This window comes from Gallinula chloropus, assembly GCF_964237585.1.
Source record: "Gallinula chloropus genome assembly, chromosome: 4".
In the NCBI taxonomy this organism is placed as follows: Eukaryota; Metazoa; Chordata; class Aves; order Gruiformes; family Rallidae; genus Gallinula; species Gallinula chloropus.
The window spans coordinates 5,499,865-5,524,212 of NC_140088.1; the positions used below are offsets into that span (position 1 = coordinate 5,499,865).

The 24,348-nt window shown below is 58.1% G+C and overlaps 2 protein-coding genes across 2 annotated transcripts in view; one reads left to right on the forward strand and one right to left on the reverse strand.

Annotated features, from left to right (window-relative positions):
- The window catches only part of LTBP2 (latent transforming growth factor beta binding protein 2), a 72,113-nt gene extending 50,804 nt beyond the window's left edge, over positions 1 to 21,309 (forward strand). Inside the window, exons 11-34 of the mRNA XM_084262661.1 lie at positions 163 to 327; positions 1,186 to 1,421; positions 3,296 to 3,356; positions 3,704 to 3,799; positions 4,867 to 4,992; positions 5,181 to 5,309; positions 5,697 to 5,816; positions 6,722 to 6,841; positions 7,044 to 7,166; positions 8,001 to 8,126; positions 10,473 to 10,595; positions 10,880 to 11,005; positions 11,104 to 11,226; positions 11,486 to 11,617; positions 12,814 to 12,939; positions 13,687 to 13,830; positions 14,060 to 14,251; positions 14,383 to 14,463; positions 15,066 to 15,194; positions 15,406 to 15,546; positions 15,744 to 15,911; positions 16,703 to 16,978; positions 17,179 to 17,328; positions 20,356 to 21,309. Of these exons, the coding sequence (XP_084118787.1) occupies positions 163 to 327; positions 1,186 to 1,421; positions 3,296 to 3,356; positions 3,704 to 3,799; positions 4,867 to 4,992; positions 5,181 to 5,309; positions 5,697 to 5,816; positions 6,722 to 6,841; positions 7,044 to 7,166; positions 8,001 to 8,126; positions 10,473 to 10,595; positions 10,880 to 11,005; positions 11,104 to 11,226; positions 11,486 to 11,617; positions 12,814 to 12,939; positions 13,687 to 13,830; positions 14,060 to 14,251; positions 14,383 to 14,463; positions 15,066 to 15,194; positions 15,406 to 15,546; positions 15,744 to 15,911; positions 16,703 to 16,978; positions 17,179 to 17,328; positions 20,356 to 20,522 (3,380 nt within the window). The 3' untranslated portion in view covers positions 20,523 to 21,309. The remainder of the gene's footprint in view (positions 1 to 162; positions 328 to 1,185; positions 1,422 to 3,295; positions 3,357 to 3,703; positions 3,800 to 4,866; positions 4,993 to 5,180; positions 5,310 to 5,696; positions 5,817 to 6,721; positions 6,842 to 7,043; positions 7,167 to 8,000; positions 8,127 to 10,472; positions 10,596 to 10,879; positions 11,006 to 11,103; positions 11,227 to 11,485; positions 11,618 to 12,813; positions 12,940 to 13,686; positions 13,831 to 14,059; positions 14,252 to 14,382; positions 14,464 to 15,065; positions 15,195 to 15,405; positions 15,547 to 15,743; positions 15,912 to 16,702; positions 16,979 to 17,178; positions 17,329 to 20,355) is intronic.
- A 627-nt stretch (positions 21,310 to 21,936) lies between these two features.
- NPC2 (NPC intracellular cholesterol transporter 2) lies at positions 21,937 to 24,039 on the reverse strand. Its single transcript, XM_084263819.1, has 4 exons — positions 23,934 to 24,039; positions 23,749 to 23,856; positions 23,358 to 23,530; positions 21,937 to 22,733 (listed from the first exon to the last, which is right to left on the reverse strand). Exons 1-4 carry the CDS (start codon positions 24,010 to 24,012, stop codon positions 22,647 to 22,649), a joined length of 447 nt encoding a protein of 148 aa, XP_084119945.1. The 5' UTR covers positions 24,013 to 24,039; the 3' UTR covers positions 21,937 to 22,646.
- Positions 24,040 to 24,348: the final 309 nt, after the last annotated feature.

Below are 24,348 nucleotides of genomic sequence, written 5' to 3' on the forward strand. Positions count from 1 at the left end.
TTGACACTTGGGGAAGGATCTGGGGAGAGAGAGGATGTTAGCAGCCCTTGGGACAGGCTGGGAGACATGGGCAGAGAAAGAGCTCGGGGGAGAGTCTGAGTGTTCTCTCTTTGGAGAGCACAGAGCTTGATCTCCATCACTCACCCTGTCGTTGTGTTTCAGCGGACAAAGCTGTGTCGATGGAGCAGGGGCTGTGCTACCGCTCAGCAGCAGGAGGCGTGTGCTCCTTCCCCCTCTCCCACCGCATCACCCAGCAGATCTGCTGCTGCAGCCGCGTTGGCAAGGGCTGGGGGAAGAACTGTGAGGCGTGCCCCGTGCCTGGCTCAGGTGAGACGTGCCCACCTTGTATTTACCTGCTCTGCTTAGACCGGGGTTTGGGTTTGCCTGAACCTGCTGCCATGCAGATGGCTGCAGGACCTAGAGCTGGCCTGTGAGATGGGTACAGCATCCCAGGAAGCAGACCTGGATAATACTGGGAAGGTAGAGAAACCCCTGATGGGAAACCACTCTGCACCAGAGGGAGAACACAGCTATGTCTGTGCCTGACTTTGCTTGATGGCCCTTTTGTCTCTCATACATCTTCCCTATGAGGAAAGGCTGAGTGAGCTGGGGCTTTCAGCCTGGAGAAAAGAAGACTAAGGGGGGACCTTATTAATGTTTATCAATATCTTAAGCATGGAATGCAGGGGGAATGGGCAGCCCCTTTTCAGTGTCTGTGGGGACAGGACAAGGGGCAATGGCTGTAAGTTGGAGCACAGGGAGTTCCACAGCAACATGGGGAAGAACTTTTCCCCAGTGAGGGTGAGGGAGCCCTGGGACAGGCTGCCCAGGGGGTGTGGAGTCTCCTTCTCTGGAGAGATTCCAGCCCCATCTGGACGCCGCCCTGTGCAATATGAGCTGGGGAGCTGCTTTGGCAGGGGGGTTGGACCCCAGGAGCTCTCCAGGTCCCTTCCAACCCCTGGGATTCTGTGATTCTATGAAAGCCAGGTGAAGATGAACTTGGCATGTCTCAGAATGGGGTAGGGTGGAGGGGAAAGCACTGAAAAAGCACTGGGAAAAATTTTCAGGAGGGTTGTGCAGAGTGTATTGAGTGATGCCTGGGTGCAGTAAGCCAGGTGAGCCCTGCAGCAGCCTCTTCCTTCCAACCTCCACCCTCTAAAGCTTTGATTTGATTATCCCTTGCAGAAGCCTTCAAAGAGATTTGCCCAGCAGGACATGGCTACACCTACTCCAGCTCTGATATCCGCTTGTCTATGAGGAAGGCAGAGGCAGAAGAGCTGCCCTTCAGCTTGGAAGAGCAAGGGGAGAGCAGTAACTGGACACTGGACTGGGCAGCAAGGAGACAGCAAGTGCAGGACAGCCTGCGTGGGAGCGTCCTGGAGGCATTCCCCCACCCTGGCACCTCAGCAGGTGAGGGTAGTGTGGGGTCTACTGCTTAAAGCTGCTCTCTCTGGGCCCCTGGCAGGGGTGGGGAAGTTCCCAAGGCTTGCCATGACCCCATGGATGGATTTCTGAGTGATAAGGGCTTTCTGCATCTGTATGAATATGCAGGATGTTCTCAGCCCTGTTCCTGGGCCATGAGACATCACATCTTCAAACCTTTGGAGAGGAAGGTTGAGTGTTTCAGGCTTTTGTGCCCGCATCTTTGCAGTTGGTGCTGGCCAGGCTGCCTCCACTGGGACCTCAGATCTGTGTGGCAGCTCTGGCACTTCAGTCCTGACTTAGGCTTTTGTCCAGACCACCTGGAGGGAAGTGTGACCAGCTGCTTGTGCCAGCACCTGCTGGACCAGAAGCTCCTGAGGTCTGCTCAGGGCTAGGAGAGAAGTCAGGTGTGCTGCCTTTGGGAGCAAGGTCTTGCAGAAAAAGAGTGAGGGGCTGAGCAGCAATGTCTCAGAGGTGTGGTGAAGTTAAGGTAGCCAGGGTTTGAGGAGGATGCCTGCCTTGTCTCTACTCACCATGCACTGTTTCACTTTCCAGGTGAAGTCCCTCCTGTTGTGCAGGTGAGTGAGGTTTGTCTTGCTACATCTGGGTGCATCCATGGTAGCTTGATGGGCTGGAAGGGGGATGTCATGCAAATGGGTGACAGGGAGGTATGAAATGTGGTCAGAGAGAGCAGTAAAGTGCAAGTAGCTGCTGCCAGAGTGAACAGCCTGCAAACTGCAAACCCCTGTCACCCTGGCTGAGTTGCTGTGGCTGAAGACGCTGTGCCGTGTGCCTGCTCAGCCCATGGGGTGAGGCCATGAGCTCAAAGCACCAGGAGCTGAGAGCTCTGCTGCACTAGTCAGTGCTGGCTCCAGCTGGTGTTTCCTGGGGCTGGGGTGGCAGCCCAGGCTGAGGCTGGAGCTTGCTGAAGTGAGGGCACTGGCTCCTTGCTGCCAGCCTGGCCTGGCCGATGGGCTGATGGGCTGCAGGGGAAGGGGGATCGCTGCAGTCAGCTTGGGGAGTGCTCCTCTCCTGCAGCCCAGCTTGCAGGCAGGTCTCCCTGTGCTGGGCTGGGGGCAGGAGAGACTGTACTAGAGCAGCTGAGGCAGCCATCTCCCACACTGGCTGTGGGAAATCACTGGCTGGTGGGAGCAGCCTGGGGACTCGTTCCCTGCCATGCTGGGTTTCCTTATTATGAGCCTCACTTGGAAAATGTGTGCTTCTTGTTCCCAGCCATCAGCAGGGGTTTGGACCATGTCTCTGTGCCCCCTTGCCTTAGCAGTCCTCTGAAGATACTTGAGGCCCCTGTGAGAGAGGGGACAGTGCTGCCATTGTCACTGCTTCATAGACATGAAGTGACTTGCCCAAGGACACCTGAAAAATCTCATGACAGAGCAGAAATTGGAACCAAAGCTTCCAAATTTGAAACAGAACTAGCCTGGGACTTAGGTTGCTCATCTGACTCTCTCCTTGGAGCAGAGACAGGTCATGCTCCAACATCTCCTTTAGCAGCTGTGAGTTTGCCAGAAGGGGATGCTGAGAAAGAGCATCTAGCACCAAGCACCCTTCTCTCTCTTGAGGCAGATCAAAGCAGTGGCTGTCCTCTGGCCACCTTATGGAGATACCTGCCTGGTGGCAGTGCCCAGGGTCTCACCTGCAGAGTGTGCTGGCACAGCCTCTCTGCAAGCAGCTCTCTGGGCACGGCCAGGATCTTTGTTTTGCCTAGGACAATGTGCTAAAGACAGGGTGGCCCTGCCAGCTACACCCAGCTGTGGCAGCTTCTCCTCCCAGGTGTCATGGGGAGCAAGAGGAGCCAGGAGGTGGGTGGGAAAATGTCCCTTGGGGGTGCTGCATGCATGTGGATAAGAGGCAGCCCTGTGTTTCTGTCCCTCAGGGCACTGCTGATGCCACCGTAGAGCCCGCCAGGAACAGAGGTGAGCACCCAGCTGACAGGAGAGCAGGGAGGAGGGAGGAGAGCAGGGAGGCTGTGAGCTGCTTCCTCTGCACAGCTGCCCCCAGCACTGGGCAGGATGGGCTTCTGGCTGGGCTGGTTGTGGGGTGGCATGGGAAATCCCTGCCACACTGTGGGGGGGCTGATGTGGGGCTGCAGGGATGCGGGGAGGTGGTGGAGGAGGCTGTGTTAAATAACAAGGTGAGGAGGTTACTGCAGCCACCCTTCATGTGGACTCTCCTGGGGCTGTTTACAAAGCATGGGTGAGCCTTGGGTGGGCACCTCTGCTTCGGATTGGGGGCTGGGCCTCTCACCTCTCTTCTTCCTCAGCAGGGGCAGAGGAGTCCTGGCGTGGTCCTCCCCAGCCTGGCCCCACCGCTACCTGGGATGCTGCTGCTCCAACCCAGATGCCAGCACAGGGCTCCGGTGTGTGGCCACCACTCCTGGGGATTTCCTTCCTCTCCCGACTTGGCACTGTGGGGAAATCATGCCCTAAGCTCTGCCCAGGGGCTCTCCAGCCTGTTTTTCTTCCCACATCCCCCCTTCGACTTCCCAAAGAGAAGTCCCTGCTGTGCCACCTTGGGCTGTTGTCCCAGCCCGGTTCCAGGCAGGGAAAGCCATCCATCCAGCTGTGAGGATGCAGGAGAACAATCCCAAACAGGGAGCAAAGTAGTTTTGGCTTCCTGGTTCTTCCCTGCCTGCAGCTCTCCCGGCCAGCACAGCAGTGGCTGCTGGACGAGGGGGGATCACGTGCCGGCTCCGGTGGCTTTGGCCCCGTTCCCCCCACCCCTCCCCCGTGGCTGGAGCTGACTCATCGGGATGTGGGAGCACATGGGGAGGCATGTGGCTCCCGGGGCGGCTTGTTTACTGTGCTGGAAACAAGGGCGCTGTTGTTCCAGGGTTGCTTAAGTGTCTGGGAGCGCGGCCCCTGCCCTCCGCCGGGGGCTGGAGCACCTTGGGGAGCAGGCCTGTTGGAGGCACCTTGCTGAGGAATGCATCTTCCTCAATAGCCTTTTGTTTGGAGTTGGGCTGCTCCCCCCCTCCCCCCCCAGCTGGCTCAGTACAGAGGGGTGTGTAGTGTCCCACTGCCCACCCCCCCACTTCCCCACCCCCCCACCACCACTGCCTGCACCAAGCTTAGCTGGGCAGTGGAGTGGGGGGAGCCCTGTTGTCATCCCAAAAGGAGCCACTTCACAGGTGTTGGGCTCTGCTGGCAGCCCTCCTCCAAGGCATGGGGCTGGCAAGCTGCCCCACCACCCTTTTGTGGGGCTGGAGCACAGGTGAGCAGTGCAGGGAACTGGGGCATCCCAGCTGGGCTCAGGCTGGAGGAGGGTGCCCTATGGGTGCAGGCTGCCTGAAGATGTGACAGATGCCTTTGCTCTCCAGTAAGTGAAAAAGCAGCCTCCCCAGTGTGGTGCTGGGGCTACAAGGCAGAGACTAGACTCCGTGCCCCCTTTTGGTGCTGCTCCCAACCCTGTGCTCTCTCCTCCCAGGGGTCAGCAGCTGTGCCTCTTCACCCCTCTCCTGTGGAGCCGGCACGTGTGTGCTCACCCCAGAGGGATACAGCTGCTTGTGCCACCCTGGCTACACACTGGATCCCAGCCGCCTCCACTGCATTGGTAGGTTGGCAGATCCTCTGCCTGCTGGGCCTGGATGGAACACTCACCTCATCAGGCTCCTGGGGATGGGTTTCCTGGCAGCTCTGCTGAGCCCCTGCCTAACTGCTGCACCACGGGGCTGGCAGGGGCCTGGCAGGCAGCTGAAGGTGGTGACTGCCTTGTCTTCTTCCTTCCTTGCCTGAGCACAGATGAAGATGAGTGCCTGCAACATCCTTGTGCTGGAAAAGGTCGCTGCATTAACAGCGTGGGCTCCTATGTGTGCCTCTGCTACTCTGGGTACACCCCGGCTGTCTTGGAGGGCAAGCAGAGCTGTGAGGGTAAGTGGTGTCCACCTGGCACAGGGCTGCCACCTCCCTGGGATCCCCACAGTCTCCTGCTCTTGTGCTCTTTCATGCACACACACACATACCTGTATGCCCTCCATCCCTGCCCAGGGGCAGCCTGATCCATGGGGTCACCCTCTCCTGCTTGCTCAGGGACAGGAGGTTGCCCATGATTAATTGGGCAGGAGCCTGTGGTGCCACTGGTGCCAGCCCTTCATGGCAAAGGGGGGTGCTATGGGGAGATGGAGGATGGAGGAGACCCCCAGCATGGGTCCCCGTGGGCAGAACCTGCTGCAGGTGTAGCAGCTCCTCTCCTGCACTCAGCCTTGTCCCCACTGGAGGAGGAAGGCCACGACTATCTATCTCCCTGTGTGTTGCCAGATCGTGACGAGTGTGAGCAGCCCTCTACCTGCCGAGGCCAGCGCTGCATCAACACCCCTGGCTCCTACCGCTGCGAGTGCAAGGAGGGCTTTGTCATGGGCCCCAGAGGACAGTGCGAAGGTAAAGCTGGCTGCTTCCTCTTCCTCTGCCCCTGCAGCCCACCCTGTGCAGGGCTGAACGCTGTATTTCCTCACTGCTCAGTGGCTCTTCCTAGAAAAGGAGACGTATTTATCTGCCTGTGCCCTCACCAAGGGCTACCTGTCCTCTCCTCTGCCTGCAGGAGGACAGGCTTTCCTGGGCAGAGAGAAGGGAGTTCTCCCAAGATCCTCTCTCAACTTCCCAGGGAGATCTCCCAAGGCCAGCCCATGCCAGCTTCCCATTCTGGGAGGTGATGCCCATCCATTTTCAAGCCACCTTGACTCTGTCACTAGACCCTCATGCTGGCAAGTGGACTGCAGGGAAAGCACCTGTCCCTGCAGCATCCCACTTACATGGCTTGACCTGGGCCCTGCAGAGCATCTGACCTTGTGAACATACGATGTGCCTGATCAAAGGTCCCCCTTTCTCCCTAGCTCATCTCCAGCAGAGTGGGAGGCTATTTTAGGAGGCAGTACAGAAAACAGGGAATGCACAGAATGCTGCTCCCCCCACACAGCCTCCAGAAAGCACTTGTCTTAAGGACTTCCTGAGCTGGAGGCTGCATCCTAACTATAGTTATGAAAGTCCTTGATGAAACAGCCCTGCACAGGTGTTCTCTGATCCCTTTCTCTGCCCATGCACATTCCTGGCTTTGGCAACATCCTGCAACAGTGAGCTTTGCTGCTGGATTATGCCAGTCCCTCAGGTGTGGCTATAGGATCCAGAATGGGACTGTGAGAAGTGTTGCCCAAGCCCTGGCAAAGTCACCTCCTCTTGGGCTTTGCTGTTCCCTGGAGCGGGACTGTGAGGATCTAGCTGAAGGGGACATTCTGGAGAGGCTGCACTCTTGGCCTTTGGGAGTCTGAAAGGAGTGTGTTTCTTGGCAGATATCAATGAGTGCATGGATGCCAGCGCTTGCCACAGCGGGAAGTGTGTCAATACCCTGGGATCCTACAAGTGTGTCAGCTGTGGGGATGGCTACCGGCCCAGGAACGGGAGATGTATTGGTGAGGAGCTCAGGCTGGCTCTGGGCAGCACCCTTACCCCCAGGGCAGTGCTCCCTGCCAGCCTCAAAAGGAGCAGGGGCACAAGCAGCACCTTCCTCCTGTGGGCAGCCAGGCTGCACGCCCAGGGCACCGTGCCCTCATGGCTTGGGGGCAGGGACAGCCCTGAGCACCCTCCCATCTTGCCCTCTGCTGTGTCACACAGATGTGGATGAGTGCCTTGTGGAGGGGACCTGTGCTCATGGGCGGTGTGTCAACCTGGATGGCTCCTTCCACTGTTCCTGCTACCGGGGCTACGAGGTGGCACCTGATGGGAAAAGCTGCCAAGGTAACGGGGGGACATGCCATGGACCCAGTCCTAAGGTTTCATAGCATCATAGAACAGCTTGGGTTGGAAGGGGCCTCAAAAAACATCCAGTCCCAACCACCCTGCCATGGGCAGGGACACCCTCTGCTAACCCAGGGTGCCCAGAGCCCCATCCAGGGTGCCCAAAGCCCCATCCAGCCTGGCCTCGAACGCTGCCAGGGAGGGGGCAGCCACAGCTTCTCTGGGCAGCCTGTGCCAGGGCCTCACCACCCTCACAGCAAAGAATTTCTTCCTAATATCTAATCTAAATCTCCCCTCCTTCAGGTTGAGGCCATTACCTCTTGTCCTGTCACTACATACCCATGTAAACAGCCCTTCCCCAGATTTCCTGTAGGTCCCTTTAGGTACTGGAAGGCTGCTGTAGCGTTTTCCTGGAGTCTTCTCTTCTCCAGGCTGAACAGCCTCAACTCTCTCAGCCTGTCTTCGTAGGAGAGGTGTCCCAGCCCTCTGCTCATCCTCATGGTCCTCCTCTGGACTCACTTCAACAGCTCCATGTCTTTCTTCTCCTGGGGACCCCAGAGACAGATGCAGTACTCCAGGCAGGGTCTCATGAGAGTGGGGTAGAGGGGCAGAATCACCTCCCTCAGCTTGCAGGTCACACATCCTCTGATGCAGCCCAGGATACAGTCGGCATTCTGGGCTACAGGTGAACATTGCCATGTCAGGCAGAGCTTCTCATCCACCAGGGCTGTCCTCAAACACAAAAGGCAGGTTCTTTCAACACATCTCACCCTGGTCATAGTCACTTGGCAATCACTCCCATTCCTCTTGCTCTTCCCTTGTGTGCTCACACAGACATTGACGAGTGCGCAGCCCACGCCGCCTGTCCCTCCGGACTCTGCCTCAACACCCAGGGCTCCTACTCCTGCATGGCTTGTGACACTGGCTATGTTGTTTCCAGAGATGGCAGCACATGTGAAGGTATTCCTTTCCCAGGGACAGAGGAGCAGGTGGTGGAGGGAGTGGGGGAAGATAACATTGCCAGAACTGACTTACTGGTGGGGCCTGGGGACTTCTTTCGCTTCAGGATCTTTCTCCAGCTCTTCAGGTTTCTGGTCAGTAGGGGACTGCAAGCAGGTGTCACCTAGAGCAGCAGGAAGGTGATCTTCCTCATGGAGGAAAGGGATGGGGGTGAAGGACTCACTGATGAGAGTCCTGGACTAAGGATGACCTGGAGAATGCTGACAAAGGCCAGGGGAGTACAGAAGGCCTGGAAACATGGGCAGAGAGGAATTGTGTGGGGTTCAGTTCAGAACTGTGTGCCTGGGAGCATGTGTTCTCTAACAGAGGGAGAAACCTTGGGTCCACAGCCAGCAGAGAGACTGTGGGCACCCAGGTTTCATCATTATTCCCCAGCCCCTAATGTAACTTGGGCTCTGCTGTGCCACATACACATGGCAGAGAGTTAACACCAGCATCAGTCAGTGTTGGTTGCATTGCTAAAACATGAGAGCTCTCTGCCCCAGGGTTACAGCCCAATTGCCCCAGCAAAGGCAGGGAACCTCCCTCCCTGGTAGTTGCCCTGGGGGGTGGGGGATGCCCATCTCACCCTGGGCTTGAGATGACTTGATGCAAATTCCCTGTTTGGAGCAAGGGAAGGAAGAGGTCAGAGCTGGCAAATACATTTGTTTAAAGATTGGCCACGTGCTGCAGATGTCTTCAGCCAGCTCTGCAGCCTGCACATGGCTGGCAGACAGAAGATCTTGCCTTTGATGTGACTCCCAGAAGACCCCCTGCATAGGCACCTCCAGTTGGGGAGGAGAGGGAGCCTTTCCTCCCTCTAGTCTCCTCTGGTTTTGTGTCTGAGAAAGCCAAAAGCTAATTTTCTGAGTTTTGGGTGCAATAGAAGAACCATGGTTTGATCATTTCCCTCCCCCTTTCCCAAGACTCCACGTGAGCCCCTTCTCAGCCACCTTGCCCCAGCTGTGTCACGAGGGCACCTTATCAGGGCTCGATACGGTTCGGGTCACACTGACTCCACAGCAGGATGGCATGTTCTTCCCTGCCTTGTCTGGTGGCCTTGTCTGTGGATCTGGCTTTCATATTTGAAAAATGATAAGGGTTTCATGATAGGTTGGTGATAAGCAAACTAGGTTATGGTTCATCTCCGGAGGGATTCAAGAATATTGCTGCTTGCAACCCTTTGAGACTGGACAGCTGGGAATCCTGCCCGGAGGCGGTAGGGAGCGAGCTGGTTTATGTGTGCTCAGTGCTCTGCAAAGGGGAAGAGATCCTTCCCTGCCCTCACTTGCTGCCAGTCTCAGGACTTGGATTCCTGGCAGGGAGAAGAGTAGAGCAGGACCTTCTCCACTAGCACATCTGCTGCTGCCTGGACTCCAGCCCATCCTTCTGATTAGCTTCCTCCTCCAATGCTTCCCTCTACCTCATGGGCTTGCAGGCAGTGGCAGTCTGCTGGCATCTCACAGCCCTCTTAGGGGGAAGGTACCACTCTCTCCTCTGCTGTGAGCAAAATTCCAGAGTGCCAGCAGTCTCTGGTCAAAGCCTGGGGCAGTTAGGTGGGAGAAGGTTTGTGGGGATTTCTGCAGCTGAGTAAGAGCTGATGTAGGGGTCTGGCTGGCTTTTCCAGGAGAAGGACATTGGAAGCAAGTCTGAAAGGTAGGAAAGCAGAGCCACGAGGCTGGGTTACTTTCCTGATGTTTGCTCTTGTGCAGTTGGCTCAGGAGAGGGCTTGCCAGCAACAATGCACTGGTCTCTTTTGGTTGTGGTACCAAGTGCAGAGCTCTGCTGGAGGTGGACAATGGGGTAGGCAGTATCCCTGTGCTCACAGAATCACAGAATGGCACAGGTTGGAAGGGACCTCTGGAGATCATCTTGTCCAGCCTCCCTACTCAAGCAGGGCCACCCAGGACCAAAAGGGTTGCCCAGGACCATGTCCACATGGCTTTTGAGTACTTCCAAGGAAGGAGACTCCACAACCTATCTGGGCACCCTGTGCCAGTGCTCAGTATCCCTCGCAGTAAAAGTGTTTCCTGATGTTCAGACCATTGCCTCTGGTTCTGCCACTGTGCACCACTGTCTTGGTGCTGAGATCCAGTTTGTTCTGGGCCCTGTGGTGGAGGGGAGTGCAGGGTCTGGGCTGACTTCCCACACCCCAGTAACAGGGAATCTCTTCTCTCATCTCACCATGATGGGTAGGTCTGGGAGGGCAGCTCAAACCCATGGGCGATTGCTTCTCTGGGTGGGGGTCTTCTTCAGTGGTGGCAAGAGCTGGAGCCTCACTCTGTGCTGTGCCTTTCTTCTTGGCAGATATGGATGAGTGTGAGGACCCCGGTGTCCAGTGCCTGGGTGGAGAGTGCAGGAACACCCCAGGCTCCTACAAGTGCCACTGCCAGGCTGGCTTTGAGCTCATCAACGGCACCGTGTGTGAAGGTACGAACCACATCCCTGCTGTCCTCTGCATCCAGGGCATGGATCCCCCTTCTTTCTTGGCAGGCAGGATGCAGTGCCAAGGCAGGTGATGCCACCATGCACGGCACGTGCCATCCATAAGGTTGTAGCTAAATGCAGGATCACCATGGACAGGGAAGATCTCAAGGGCCAGGAGCCCTTCAAGGGCTGCCTGTAAGAGACCTGGGAGAGGGAATCCATGTAGCCTTGGTGAAGGGTGTTCCCCAGGACTGGGGTGCATGACCCTGACTCTGCTCCCTCTGCAGATGTGAACGAGTGCCTGAACAGTGAGATCTGCAGCCCCAATGGCGAGTGTCTCAACAGCCACGGATCGTACTTCTGCATTTGTGCTCCTGGCTTCTCGAACACAGCTGGGGGAGTCAGCTGCCAAGGTGAGCTGGAGGATGGCAGGGACGTACCTTGGGTCCTGCCCTCTGCTCCCTCCTCTGCTGTGAGATCCAGGTTGACAATTCTGGCCCTGACTTTGCAGATGTGGATGAATGTGCAGACAAGTCACGGTGCTCGCAAGGCCAGTGCCTGAACACAGAAGGCTCCTACAGGTGTCTGTGTGAAAATGGGTTCAAACACTCCCAGGAGACTGATGACTGCGTGGGTGAGAGCTCTTTGTTGGGGAGGTTGGCCACCTTGGTTTTGGGAGGATAGATGCTACCAGTGCAGGGGCTGGGGCTGGGGGCGTGTGGGGGGCAGTTCTGCTTCCAAAGTTGCTGGTGGCTTGTAAGGAGGAATAGCAATGGGCTGGGGGCTCTGGCCAAGTGAACTTGAGCCAAGTGCTGCAGTGAGCAAGCAGGGTCCCTCCCCATCTGAGCCTTGCCACCTGACCACTCTCATCCCCTTGCCCTCCTCCCCTGCAGATGTGGATGAGTGTAAAGAATACGGGGATGCCATCTGCGGCACGTGGCGGTGCCAAAACAGCCTGGGCTCCTACCGTTGTATCATGGGCTGCCAGCCTGGCTTCCACTGGACCCCCTTGGGTGACTGCATCGGTGAGTACAGCCCCAGGTATCCCTGGGGCAGGGATAGGGTGGCTATCCTGGCAGGGATAGGGTGGCTGTAGGGCTTCTCTGCCAGGGGCGCGGGGGAGAAGGAGGAGGAGGAGGAAACGTGTGGCTGGTGGAGAGGCCGATAATGCTGAGAGTTTGTTTTCTTGGCTGAGCTGCCTGCTTGTGTCTAGACTTCTCTCTTCCTGGCATCTGGAACAGGCACTGCATTGTGCTGTTTTCCGCTTGGGGAGAGTCCTGAGCAGGTTGTAGCCATTCCAGGCTTGGAGACGGACCTCAGCTCCCAGTAAACTGCTTGCTCAGGCTGCTGCCTGTGCCAGTCACCTGCCTGGCAGGGCTGGGTGAGGGGAAAAGCTGCTGGTACCACTGTGCACTAGGCTGGGGACTCTGGGGTTGGACTTCATGCTACAGCAAAAAAAGGAAAGAACAAAGGGGTTTCTTCAGTTTTTAAGGCTCCCTCTGGCTCAGGGAAGCTGCAGCAAGGAGGAGCTGCTGCCAGCTGCTGGGCTCAAGGCTGTGCCAGGACTCAATGACTTAGCATGTGGATCTGCTCCCGGCCTTGGGAGCAATGGGGCACGTGGCTGTTCTGCCTGCTCCAGGGACATCTGCCCCGTGCAGAGGAGCAGGATGCAGCCAGCCATGCTGTCATCCTACCCTCCAGAGCCAGAGGGCCCAGTTGTGACTGTCAAACCCAACTGGGCTGGGGCAAGGCAGAGATTACTCCCTGGTACTGTAGCAGTTGGAGGAAGACCAGGTCAAGAACAGGGCAGGAGAGTAGCATCCTAGGTTTGTCTGCACTTGCTCCACAGACTTCACTTGCACCCTTGTATCTCCTGCCAATGCCAGCCTGTTGGTCCTGTGATCCTTTACGTCTCTGCAAGGACCTATGCTACCCTCAGTCACTCCTGCCACCTCCCATGCTTCCCATCCATTTCCCATTCCCATCCTGCTCCTGTCAGTGTATCCATGTGCCCCCTCTGCAGCTCTGGATGGTGCAGGAAGCTTCTCTTTGCATACACCTCACAGCAGGGAGAGCGAGGGGGACAGCCAGAGCCAGTCCCTCACATCAAGGGAATGCCTGCCTCACTCACAGGTCTTGGGGTCAGAGCAGAGGGGCCTGGGCAGGGGTCCTTTGGGATGTGTGGGGCCTGGGGCAATTCCATCTCTCTGCTCTGCTGCAGACATAGATGAGTGTGCCAACGAGACGCTGTGCGGGAGCCACGGCTTCTGCGAGAACTCGGACGGCTCCTTCCGCTGCCTCTGTGACCGTGGCTACGAGACCTCCCCCTCTGGGCACTACTGCCTTGGTGAGTCTCCTCTGCTCACTCTGCCAGTCTGTGGGGAAGAGCTGCCAGGGGATGCCAGGCTGGTGTGCTCAAGGTTTGAGGGCTCCTGGGGCGTGGACGAGGGCTGCCTCTGCACAGGGACTACCCCAGGTGTGGACAGGGCAGGGCACTGAGGCAGAAAGCACAGCAGATCCTTGGGACTGCAGAGGAGCAGGAAGAAGTGAGCGGCTCGCAGGGAACATGGGGCCCTTCTTTGTGCAGGTGGAAAGGGGGGCTGGAGGCACTAAAGGTGCTAGAGAGGTTCTTTAATGGGTGCCTGGAGAGAACAGGCGGGGTTCAGTGTAAGGAAAAACCATGAGGACAGGCGGGCAGTGGAGGAGATGCCGCAGATGGCTGCGCAGTCACCACTGTGGGAGGTTTTAAAGACTCGACAAGACAAAGCCCTGAGCCCTAAGCAGCCTGGTGGGATCCCATAGCTCACTCTGCTTTGAGCACGGGGTTGGACTAGAGACCTTCAGCAGTCCCTTCAAACCTGAATGACCCTGTGATCTCATTGCAAGTTGGAGTTCAGGCTCCTTGAATGCACTGAGAGCAGGGCTGGAAGCTCTTTCCCAACTTGTGTTGAGCCATAGTGTGAGCAGAAGCTCTCAGCTCATCCCTAGCAGCTTCTGTCTCCCTGCTGAAGGGTGACCCTATGCTGCAGACCACACACAGGGTGCCCATGCAGAGGCAGGACTCCAGCTGCCACTGCTGCCCCTTGCTTTGTAGATGTGAATGAGTGTGAGCTGATGGTCGCCGTGTGTGGGACCGCGCTGTGCGAGAACGTGGAGGGATCCTTCCTCTGCCTCTGCCCCAGCGACAACGAGGAGTACGACACAGAGGCAGGGCAGTGCCAGCCACGAGCAGCTGTGGGTGAGTAGGCAGCTAGGACAGAAGCATGGCAACTGGAGCAGGAGCATGGGAGAGGGCCTGCCACACGGGCATGGGCAAGCTTTTGTCTGGACAGAGCTGGGGAGCCTGAAAACTGGCACCTGGGAAGGCCACACTGCCAGTGCTGGATGTGCTCTGGGACCTCCTAGGTGTGGGATGCTGCACTGGGGTGCCAAGTACCCTGTCCCATCCCTGCTCTGCTGTCTTCTAGAGGGCCCCAAGACACATGCAGCCCACCTTTCTGACAGCGCGGAGCGCAAGCAGTGCTACTACCACATCAGCGACGTTCGCCTGTGTGACAGCGTCTTGGCCAAGAACATCACCAAGGAGGAGTGTTGCTGTACTGTGGGGGCAGCCTGGGGTGACAACTGTGAGACTTACCCCTGCCCCATCCCGGGTACAGGTAGGAGGACTCTGGTGGCCCCTTCACACCAGGCAAAGCCAGTGCTCTGCCCCCCCAGCTCTACACTTTGGTCACACTAACAAGCTGCTTCTGTTCTTCCCATCTCCCTTTGGCATCTGCCTCCTGGCCAGTGGAGTACCAGGAGATCTGCCCTCTTGGAAAAGGCTATGTTCCCCAGGAAGACCTGCTTTCAGGAAAAGTCTCTTTCACAGGTAGTAGCACCATTTTATCTCTTTGTTTTGGGGAAGGGAGAGGGAGAGTGCCGTGCAAAGCTCTGCATGGAGATGCATCCACAAAAATCTCTCCCTGGGGCAGTGGTGAGGGATGCTAACATCCTGCTGCTGCTTTCCTCCATCCAGAGAAATCTCATATGGCCAGTATCGCTGAGCTGGAAGTGCACCTTCCTCCAGTCCTGCCTCACTGCTGGCAGTGATTCTCCCTTGGTGTAAATGTCCCATGCCCATTTTGAACCAGGGATGGGGTCCAGTAAGACACAGCTCTTCCAGTTACTCACCTCCCAGTGCTCAGCTGGTTCAGTCTTTGGCACTTCACCTTCAGGAGGTCATGGCTCTTGACCTTCCCAAAATGCACATGAATTCCCTGTTTGTGAAAGTATCCTGTTCCCTGTCACCCCTCCTCCTGCTCTGCCTGTAGTTGTTTCCCCCTCTGCTGCCAGCCATGGGAGAAGCAGGGGGCCTGCCAGTAACCCAGGCAAAGGTGCTGTGCCAGCTTTCTGTGGGTACAGCACCCAGCCTGACTTGCTTCCATGGCTCTGCTCCCTGAGACACTCTCTCCTTCCCTCCATCTCTCCCAGACATGGACGAGTGTGAGATATTTGGCTCCGAGTTCTGCCGCAATGGACAGTGTTTGAACACGGTGCCGGGCTACAAGTGCTTCTGCCACACAGGCTACTTCTATGACTCCAGCAGGCTTGAGTGTGTTGGTAAGATGTCCTCAGAGAGCAGTGGGCATGGAGGGACAGCCGTGCTGCAGCACCCAGAGTTGTCCCTGTTCCCCACGCTGGGAAACAGGCTTCCTGAGACCTCCTGGGGAAAGAGGGAGGAGGTGGCAGGAGCCCCTGCGGTCCCTGTTTGGGCAGGGAGAGGGTTACATTGCCCAGCCTGAAATGTTGCTCTGTCCTTGTATGTGGGCAGACCAGGACGAGTGTCAGAATGAAGTGTACTGCATCAACGGCGAGTGTCTGAACACGGATGGCTCCTACCACTGCTTCTGCAGCCTCCCTCTAGTGCTGGATGCCACCGGCAACCGCTGTGTCAACCTCTCGAGCAGGGCAGGTGAGCCTGAGCCCCTGCCACAGCACACCAGCACACCTTCCCCCTGCGGCCCCTGGGGCGGAGCGGTGGGTGGGGGCTCAGCGTTGGGGTGAGGGGTGCCAGCACCAGCACAGTGTGCAGCCAGGGTTGTCCCTCCGAGGACAAGGCGGGGTGGCACCGCGTAGTTTCCATGGCATCCTTCGCTCCTGCCTCCGCAGATGCCCTGGAGGAGTACGAAATCCACCTGGACGTCTGCTGGCAGACTGTCGCCGACTACATCTGCCAAGACCTGCTGCACGGCGAGCAGACCACGTACACCGAGTGCTGCTGCCGGCTGGGCGAAGCCTGGGGCCAGAACTGCGCCCTCTGCCCGCACAGGTCCTCCGGTGAGCCGGGGCGGCGTGGGCAAGCAGCCCCCAGCAGAGGTGGGGGTGGGATGGTGTGGGCAAGCAGCCCCCAGCAGAGGTGGGTGTGGGATGGCGTGGGCAAGCAGCCCCCAGCAGAGGTGGGGGTGGGATGGCCTGGGCAAGCAGCCCCCAGCAGAGGTGGGGGTGAGATGGGCTGGGCAAGCAGCCCCCAGCAGAGGTGGGGGTGGGATGGGCTGGGCAAGCAGCCCCCAGCAGAGGAGGGGGTGGGATGGCGTGGGCAAGCAGCCCCCAGCAGAGGAGGGGGTGGGATGGGCTGATGCCAGGTGTGTCACACGGGGTCAGCCACATACGGCTGCAGCAAGGGCTCCTCTTCTGGCCTGAATTGCTGAAGTCAGCCCAGGGAGTAGATGAACCCCCACCCCACACACACACTTCTCCAGGGCTGCAGTGGGTAGGATGTACCTGAAACTGGTTTGGAATGACTCGGAGGTGTTTGAGGGGAGAGTTGCTCTGTGCATCCTGCTGCTCCCGCTTAGCTTAGGTGAGGTGTGGCAGTGGTACCCCAGGATGGGAGCATACTGAGAACTGGGGTTCTCATTACTCAAGGACTTGCTGGCTCTGGACAAGGACTGGGAACTGGCCTTGAAGATGAGGTCCCATCAGCAAACCTGAGAGCTGCAGCTTTGGATGTCATCCAACACAGGCCTGGCTCTTCTGGCCCCAGTGTGGATGCACCCTCTCCAGCCATAGCAGACCTACCCCTCTTGACCCAGGCTGCCCTGACACTTCCTTTCTCTCACCACTTGCAGCTGATTTTGATTTCCTGTGCAATGGTGCCGGTGAAGACAGCGAGAGAGGGGCTGAGCTCCGAGAAAGACCTAGGTATGAGTACGGGCCAGGACTGGAAGACCCCCACTACGGCCTCCCCAGCCCAGGCATGGGCCCCTACTACAACTACCTGGAGTCGGAGTACGGAAACCCCGACGCTGGTTTCCCTCGGAGGGAGCCCAGCAGCGAGTTTCATGCCAGCCCCATCCACCACGGCTCAGGGCGGTCCCCGCCCCGCTACCTGCCCAGCCAGACTGGTGAGTACTGGGAGTACCCAGCCCGTGCCCGTGGGGACTGCCCGGCAGCTCTCACCCCAGCCAGGATGCACCAGGCTTGCAGCAAGCTCTGCTGCTGGGCTGCTCTCCAGTCGGTGCCAGCCCCACCAGCACTGTCCTTGCCCCGCAGCTGGGTGGCACAGAGGGTCGCCCTGCCCTGACACCACCTTGCCGCCTTCCAGGCCTCTACGAGGGCTTCGAGGGGCTGCAGGCTGAGGAGTGCGGGATCCTCAACGGCTGCGAGAACGGGCGCTGCGTGCGCGTCCGGGAGGGCTACACCTGCGACTGCTTCGACGGCTTCCAGCTGGACATGACCCGCATGGCCTGCGTGGGTGAGTGGCGGCCGGGGGCTGCCCGGCGCCGCAGCCGGGGCCCTGCGGGGTTAGCCCGGCCCCCGCATCCCTTGGCGGCTGCCGCTCTCTAGCGGTGCTGGCCGGGACAGCTGCCGGAGGGATCCCCGCCCTCCCTTGGTGCTTTCGTCCGTCCCCCCACAGAGCTGGGGGCACCGGCCTGGAGGTTTCTGCTGGCACCCCAGGGCATCGCGGGGAGCAGCTTCCCCCTGTATTTCTTCTGCATCCCTATGCCGTGTCTCCATCCCTCCATCCTCTTTACGGTGCCCCAGGCACTCAGCAGAGCAGCTGAAGATCCCCTTTTTCCACAGGCACAGCACTTGCTCCAGCTCCTAGCATCCTTACTGCACAACATGATCATGCAGCTTCTTCTTAGAGAACCTGTGGTATCTGCCTCCCCAAATGCTGCTGAGCAGAACCACTGCCTGAACTGTTACTCCCCTTTCTGCCTTTGTGCACCCTTTCCCTTTCCTTTTCCAACCCAACAATGGGTTGCCTTTTGTCTCCAGGGAATGGTGGTTGATTTTGGACCACTTCCCTGCTTGATCAGAATGACCCTGAACCCTGAAAAGTGCTTGCATCACACATAGATTGTATAAGCATGGGAATTCTTCCTCCATCCACCTTAATGACAGCGCTTGGATGGAGATGGGGTCAGGACAAATTGCTGCAGGCTGTGCTTTAAATGGCTTTTCCAGTAACAGCCAGGTATTGCTAATTGTCTTTGGAGCCCAGCTTTGCAGCCCATTGTGCAATCGCTGGGGTTTCACCTAGACCACGTTTTCTCAGTCTGCTTGGGAGTGTGTCATGTGAGACTGTGTTGAAATCCTCACCATGGCCAAGGCACATCATATCCACCACTGCTCCCTTATCTGTCAGACCCGTTATCAGGTCAGGGTAGGGAGCCAGATTGGCTTAAGGTAATCAGGCCTTAACAGATCCACACCAGCTATTTAACAGCCCTGATACTGTTGGGAGGGTTATGACCTAATCACTCACAAACCTGGCTTGCTTCAGGGAACAGGGTGGGGGGTGGGGGGCGTGAAGGGGTGAGCAGTCTGTAATTCTGGCATCTCCCTATTCTGTCTTTGAAGATAGTTACCAGATTTACCCTTCCACGAATCTCCAAGACCCTTTATCTTCCATCTCAGGGAGAACTGCCAACTTTTCAGGGACTGCAGGAGCACTGGGATTTGAAGAGGAGTTGTGGCAGGCCCTTAGCTATACGTATAACTGATTGTTGAGCCTCTCCATCACACTATGGGCTTTCTCTCCCTGTGCTCCTGCACCCTTGTTTAAACACTTCAAACACGGTCTGCACTCTGTGCAGTCACCATGAGCATTTTTATGATGGCTGGAACAAAGCCCACGTTAGCTGCTCCAGCCAACTCAGCTTTGGCTGGGGTTTGTTTCCTCTGCTGATAAGGACCAGACCGACATTCCCCATTGTTTCCTGCTAACATATTTGTGGAGCCTTTGCTGGTTGACTTTCATTTCCTGCCCTAAGTTACACTTATTTTACACTGGAGCCACTCTCATCCTTTTTCTCCTCAGTTCTCCTGCGTGGTTCTCAGTCATCCCCATGTTTTCACCTTGCTGACTAGAAGCTGGTAGAGTACTCCTGCAGCTGCTGCAGAGCCTCCCCTCTCCCCTCCCTATGATGGCTTGCCCTTGCCCCACAGGACAGGCTTCTGCCACCACCCCTGCCTGAGCAGGCAGGCTCTGTGCCTTGGTGCTCACTGCTGGTGCTGCTCTACTGCTTCTGGCTTTTGGGTGCCTGAAAGTAGCCTTGGTTTACTCCTCCTCCCAGTTTGGTGGTCCACAGCCAGCCCAGCTTGCCTGCTCTTCCCCCTTTTCTTGGCTTCCCCAATGAGGCTGCCTCTCCCCAGCTTCTCAGGCTGTGGAGCACCTCTGGGGGCAGCTTCCCTCCATGCACTGCCACCTTAGGCTTCTGAGCAAGCCCATCCCATCTCTGGGGATGTTCTGGCCCCCAGGGTTAGCCCAAACCCACAGTGCCCCTTCAGCCATTGCGTTGGCTGTGTTATGAAGGCTGCCTTCTTCCCCGACCTCTTTCACCTCGTGTTTCCCTTCTCCTTCCTCCCGTGACTGCTGTGCTTCCTCCCACTGGACTTGGAAGTTTTGCTTTCAGCCCTGTCTCCAGGGCTGCACTTCCCTTTCCTTGCCAGATGGCCCCCTCCACCTGCATTAGGGGTAACCCGAGGCAGCGGGGCAGGGAGCTCTTCAGTCCTTCTGGGCTTTGAAAGCCCCTGCCAGGGCTTTTACTCTCCCTTGGGTGGCCGATGAGGTTGGAGTTTGTGATCAGAGGGCTTGGACTTGCCTTAGCCAGTGAGGATTTGGGTTCTGGAGGTCCTGTGGGTGCAAACAAGAGCTCTGGGGTGCACAGGGATGCTCTGAACGTCACTACACATTGGGGTAACTTGGGCAGGGTGACCAAAGAAGTGCGTTTAGCATAGGGGCAGCTGTTGTAGGGCTCACAGAAGCTGGCCAGATGAGCCCTTTGGCACAGTTTTCAGGTTCGTAAAACAAGCTCTTGTTTGCACAGCATGAGGTCCCTCTGTGTTCTGGTCCTGGAGGTGATAATCAGCCTCTCAGGGCCACCATCATCTGCCTCCTCGGCCTTGTCAGATGAGGGAAGGGTGTTTTCCAAGGCTGGACGTGGCCTTTCTCCCAGATCTTACGTTAGCACAACTCAATTGCAGGAAGCTGCTAATTTGGGAGTGTCATCAGCTGCAAAGCAAGGAGAGAGAAGGGATCCTCCCTCCAGTGACCAAGGGGGGATCTGTGGATGTGCTGAGGAGTGCGTGAGGCTGGGGATGGGGGGGGGTGGATGTCGCTGTGGGTATTCTGGAGGTGCTGGGGGGGGGGTGGGTTTGGGGCACCTGTGGGAGAGGGCTGAGGGAGGGGTCACAGGGGGCACAAGAAGATGTATTCTGTGGGCTGGGAGTGCTGGTTGTGCCACTGGTTCACCCCCTGTCCTTCTCCTTGCAGACATCAACGAGTGTGAGGAGGTGGGCAGCCCTGAGCCCCTGTGCCGGGGCGGCACCTGCGAGAACACGGAGGGCTCCTACCGCTGCCTCTGCTTGCCGGGCTACGTGGCCCTGGCCCGGTCCCACCACTGTGTGCCCCAGACAGCCCAGAGCCCGGCAGCAGCGTAGCTCTAGGGAAGCGGTGGGTGAGGGTCCTGCCTTCTGGCACCCAACTCTGGCAACTGGGACCTAGGAGCTCAGAGAAAGCCCCCCCACCCTCCCACTCCCCCATCCTCCCAGGGCTGCGGGTGCTTCGAGGCTCTTCACTCCTGCCCCTCCGAAGCGCACAACTTCCCCGCCACCTCTCTCTGCAGGCCAGGGCTGAGCTCCCAGCCTCTGCACCGCCCCCCCTCCGCCTGCCAGCCCCTGCTCCTGCCGCTGCAGAGCTCGCCCTGGCCCCCAGCACCCGTCACATCGCCCTGTGCCGTGCGTGGAGGCTCACAGGACGCCTTCCCCTGCCACGCAGCCCCAGCCTCCTCCCCTCGCCCTGCCGAGAAAGGGGGTTCATCTCCCCGCCACTGCTGCACTGACCTAACGACGAGCCTCACCCACGCCGTGGGTGCTGGCACCATTCCTCGTGAAGCATCCAGACCCCTGGCCAGAGCTTTGAGGGGTGGTCAACCCCCAGCTTTCTAAAGCTGCTACCTAACCTTGGGGCATGGGGAAAAGGCCGGAGGAGCCCCAGGACCAGCTCTCCCTGCAGCCAACCCTGGCACATCCTTAGCCCCACACTTTGCCTTCCTGCCAGCGCTGGCTGGCTTTTGGGGAGGGTGGGGGGTGTGCTGGTCCAGCTTCCTTTCTGTAAAGTTGTTGGTGACTTTTTTTTGTTTGTTTTTTTTTTTTTAACCAAGTCTGCTGGAAACTTCTCTCATGTTGTTAAATAAAACATTTATTTTGGGCCCCTGTGGCTCAAGACACTGGGGCTGGTCGGAACTGTGCTTGTCTTGCCTCCTTGTAGGTTCATCCTGGCAAGGCCACTCCACTCCCGTAAGCCAATTCTTACCTCTCTCACGCTGGCAGCCAGCCCCAGCCTGCTGCTCAGCCAGAGCAGACACCCTTGCCAGGCCAAATACGTATCTCCCCAGCCCCATGCCAGCCACAGGAGCCAACCCCAGCCCTCACAGACAGCACCCTGCCTTGTTCACACACGAGGGGCTGCACGTTAGGCATGAGAGTTCAGTTTCTGCAGTCAGCAAGAGCCCTGAGGCAGGTCTAGGAGCTGCTTTTCCAGCTCCAGAGCCCTCGCTGGAAAGGCTGTTTGTTACCTGTGCTGCAGCAAGCAGGGCCATGTTCTACACCACCACCTCTGCAGGGAGCCTTTGCAAAATTTCAGGGCAGCACAGGACATGCAAGGCAGGAGCACAGCCAGATGTTGCCAGCTGGACTCCATGGCAGCCAGGAGCAGGGACGCCTGGCTGGTTGCATACACCCTCCTTTCACACCTTCAGCTGAGAAATAACACCAGCCCAACCCCAACTAGAAGGTGTCCGGCCACTCTGTTTCCTGCTGGTTCTTCCCCCTCACAGAAGACAACACAAGCAGATTTTGTCTAGCCTTTATTAAAAGGAAAGTTATAAAAAGAGGTTCAGGAGCTCTCAGCAGCTCCGTGTTAGTATAGTGCAAACCATTGGTTAGAGAAAGAATCATCCCTGCAGAGATGTTGAACACCACTTGGCTTCGCATCCACAAAACAAGACGTTTTCCCAGCTGCGGTCCTGCTGGCTGGAGCAGGGGCCCAGGACAGAGCAGGGTGCCAGGTCATCAGGGAGTCTCCTCTCCTTCCCCTGCGTGGGTGGCAAACACAGGTCCCAGGGGCATCTTGGTGGTGATGGAGCAGGAGCGCAGGAGGGTGGATGCAGCCGGCATTCTAGAAGAGGCACTGAAGGGTTGGTTGCCAGGTAGCAGCTCAGACACTAGCCAGGTTCATCGCAGAGAAACTCCTCTGCGAGGACAGACAGCTCCATTTCAAACAACTACAGTGCCTCTGCAGAGCAGCTGGAGGATGATGCTCAGTCACTCCTGGAGCAGGCACTGCCCCCCCTCCCCTGCCCCGAGCTGATGTGAGAACACCCCAGGGAGCTCTAAAAGGGACAAGAGCCCTCTGCCCACAGCTGACCTTGCAGGAACACAGTACTGGCTGCTCAGTGGCTGAAGAGCTCTGAAGGAAGCAGTAAGAAATACTTATATAAAAGAATTTGGCCTGTGTTGTCTTCTGTTTTTCCCCTCCCCAAGCCCTACTACTGGCAGGGTTCCTCAGCTGGTGATCTGCACTGGTATCTTCCAGCAGAACAACATCTGGTCCTGGTCATCCACCAGTTCCCACTTCACAATCAGTTTAATCTGAAAGAGAGAAGCACGAAGAAAAGGTTTCCTGAACAATGTCATTTAAGGTAAGGACACAGGGAGCGGAGATATCACTTGTGTGGAGCAAGGAGGTCCCTGGAGTTCTGCTCAAAAAGGACTGAGGTGGGGCATTGATTCCACTGCAGTAGGTGGGCCACGCTCACACGGTGACTGCTGGAGTATCTTACATGGATGGAGGGTTCTGTTGTGTGATGCAGGAGACCTCCAGACACCACACTCAGAACCCTGCTCTCTTGAGTAAGCAGAGAGTGGAGACACCCTGCAGCCTCCCAGCTGAACTGTGCTCTGGATCCATGCACCCCCAGCTTGGAGGCCTTTGGCTGCACACAGCAGGGAAGCACAGTACAGGGGGATAGTCGGGCAGCTGAAGTCACTTCTCAGCAGCTGGAGACAGGCTGCTTCCTCTGCTGGGTCTTTCCCAAAGTAGGAACTTGAAACAAGAGCCAGGCTCACAGGAGAAGCACCACCGGATAGCCTGAGCAATCTTCTAAGCTCTTCCCCCCACCACAGGACAAGGTGTCCCTCCTTAAAGGCAGGTGGTGGGACTGTCCCAGGAAGGGCAGCAGCTCTGAGAAGCAGACCAGCTGCTGGCTTACTTACACTGGGGTACTCGCTCTTCACAGGGAGTTTATTCAGGTAGCTGTAGGAATGGCCCTTCTGAATGGGGCACTGGATCCCGGACTTGCATCCATCAGGCTCAGGAATGGGAAAGGGTATGTCCACGTGCAGCATCTCGCCGTACACCCTCGCTTTGCTGCCCTGGCTCTCGATCTCTGCAGGACACAGAGAAGGGTGAGCAGGGAACATTACACCCTCCCCTCCACATACCCGGGAGGCTGCAAGAACACAACTAAGAGACCCTCTTCCTCCCAGGCCACTTTTCCCACCCAGACCCCCACTTCAGCCACCCTTCTCCACTCCTCTGCGAGCCGTGGGATGCAGAGGTGGTCGCTGTCCCCCTACCCGCCCCGGGCGGGGGAGCGATGCTTACTGCTGGCGAAGGTGACGTTGATGCTGTAAGATGTCCCTTTGTGGAGCAGGCAGGGCTGCGTGGGGCAGGGGCTCACGTTCACCTCTTGGATGCTGCCGTCTTTGGAACCTGTAAGGGAGAGCCGGGGTTACCGGGCCTTCTCCGCAGGCAGACCCCCCCCCTCCCCGCCGCCCCGATACACTCACCGCAGTCCACGAAGCGGAGGGGCTCGGCCAGGGCGGTGGCACCCAACGCCAGGAGCAGGGCGAGCGGACACAGCACCATGGCGGCGGCGGCAACAGCGACTGGAACGGCGGCGGCAGCAGCTCGTCCCCCGGTGTCACATGAGCGCCGCGGCCCCGCCCGCCGGTCAGGTGGGGCGCGCCCCGCCCGCGGGGCCGGGCCGGGGGCGGGGGCTGCGCCGGGCCCGGCCCTGCCCACCGCCCCCGGGCTGAGCGGTACCGCGCGGCTGCTGGAGGCTGGCTCAGAGGCGGCTGAGCCTGGGCTGCGCTGCCCGGTAGCCCCCGGTGCGGGGAGGGGAGCGGTGCAGGGCTGCAGCCTGGGGCAGGGCAGCGGATACACCGCCGTGACTGCCGGCACGGGCGGGCTGGGCTGGAAGGA

Coding starts and splice junctions, on each gene's coding strand:
- NPC2 (XM_084263819.1), bottom strand. CDS start 24,012: ATGGTGCTGTGTCCGCTCGCCCTGCTCCTGGCGTTGGGTGCCACCGCC. Junction 23,857..23,933: donor CCTCCGCTTCGTGGACTGCG/GTGAGTGTATCG, acceptor TCTCCCTTACAG/GTTCCAAAGACGGCAGCATC. Junction 23,531..23,748: donor CAACGTCACCTTCGCCAGCA/GTAAGCATCGCT, acceptor TGTGTCCTGCAG/AGATCGAGAGCCAGGGCAGC.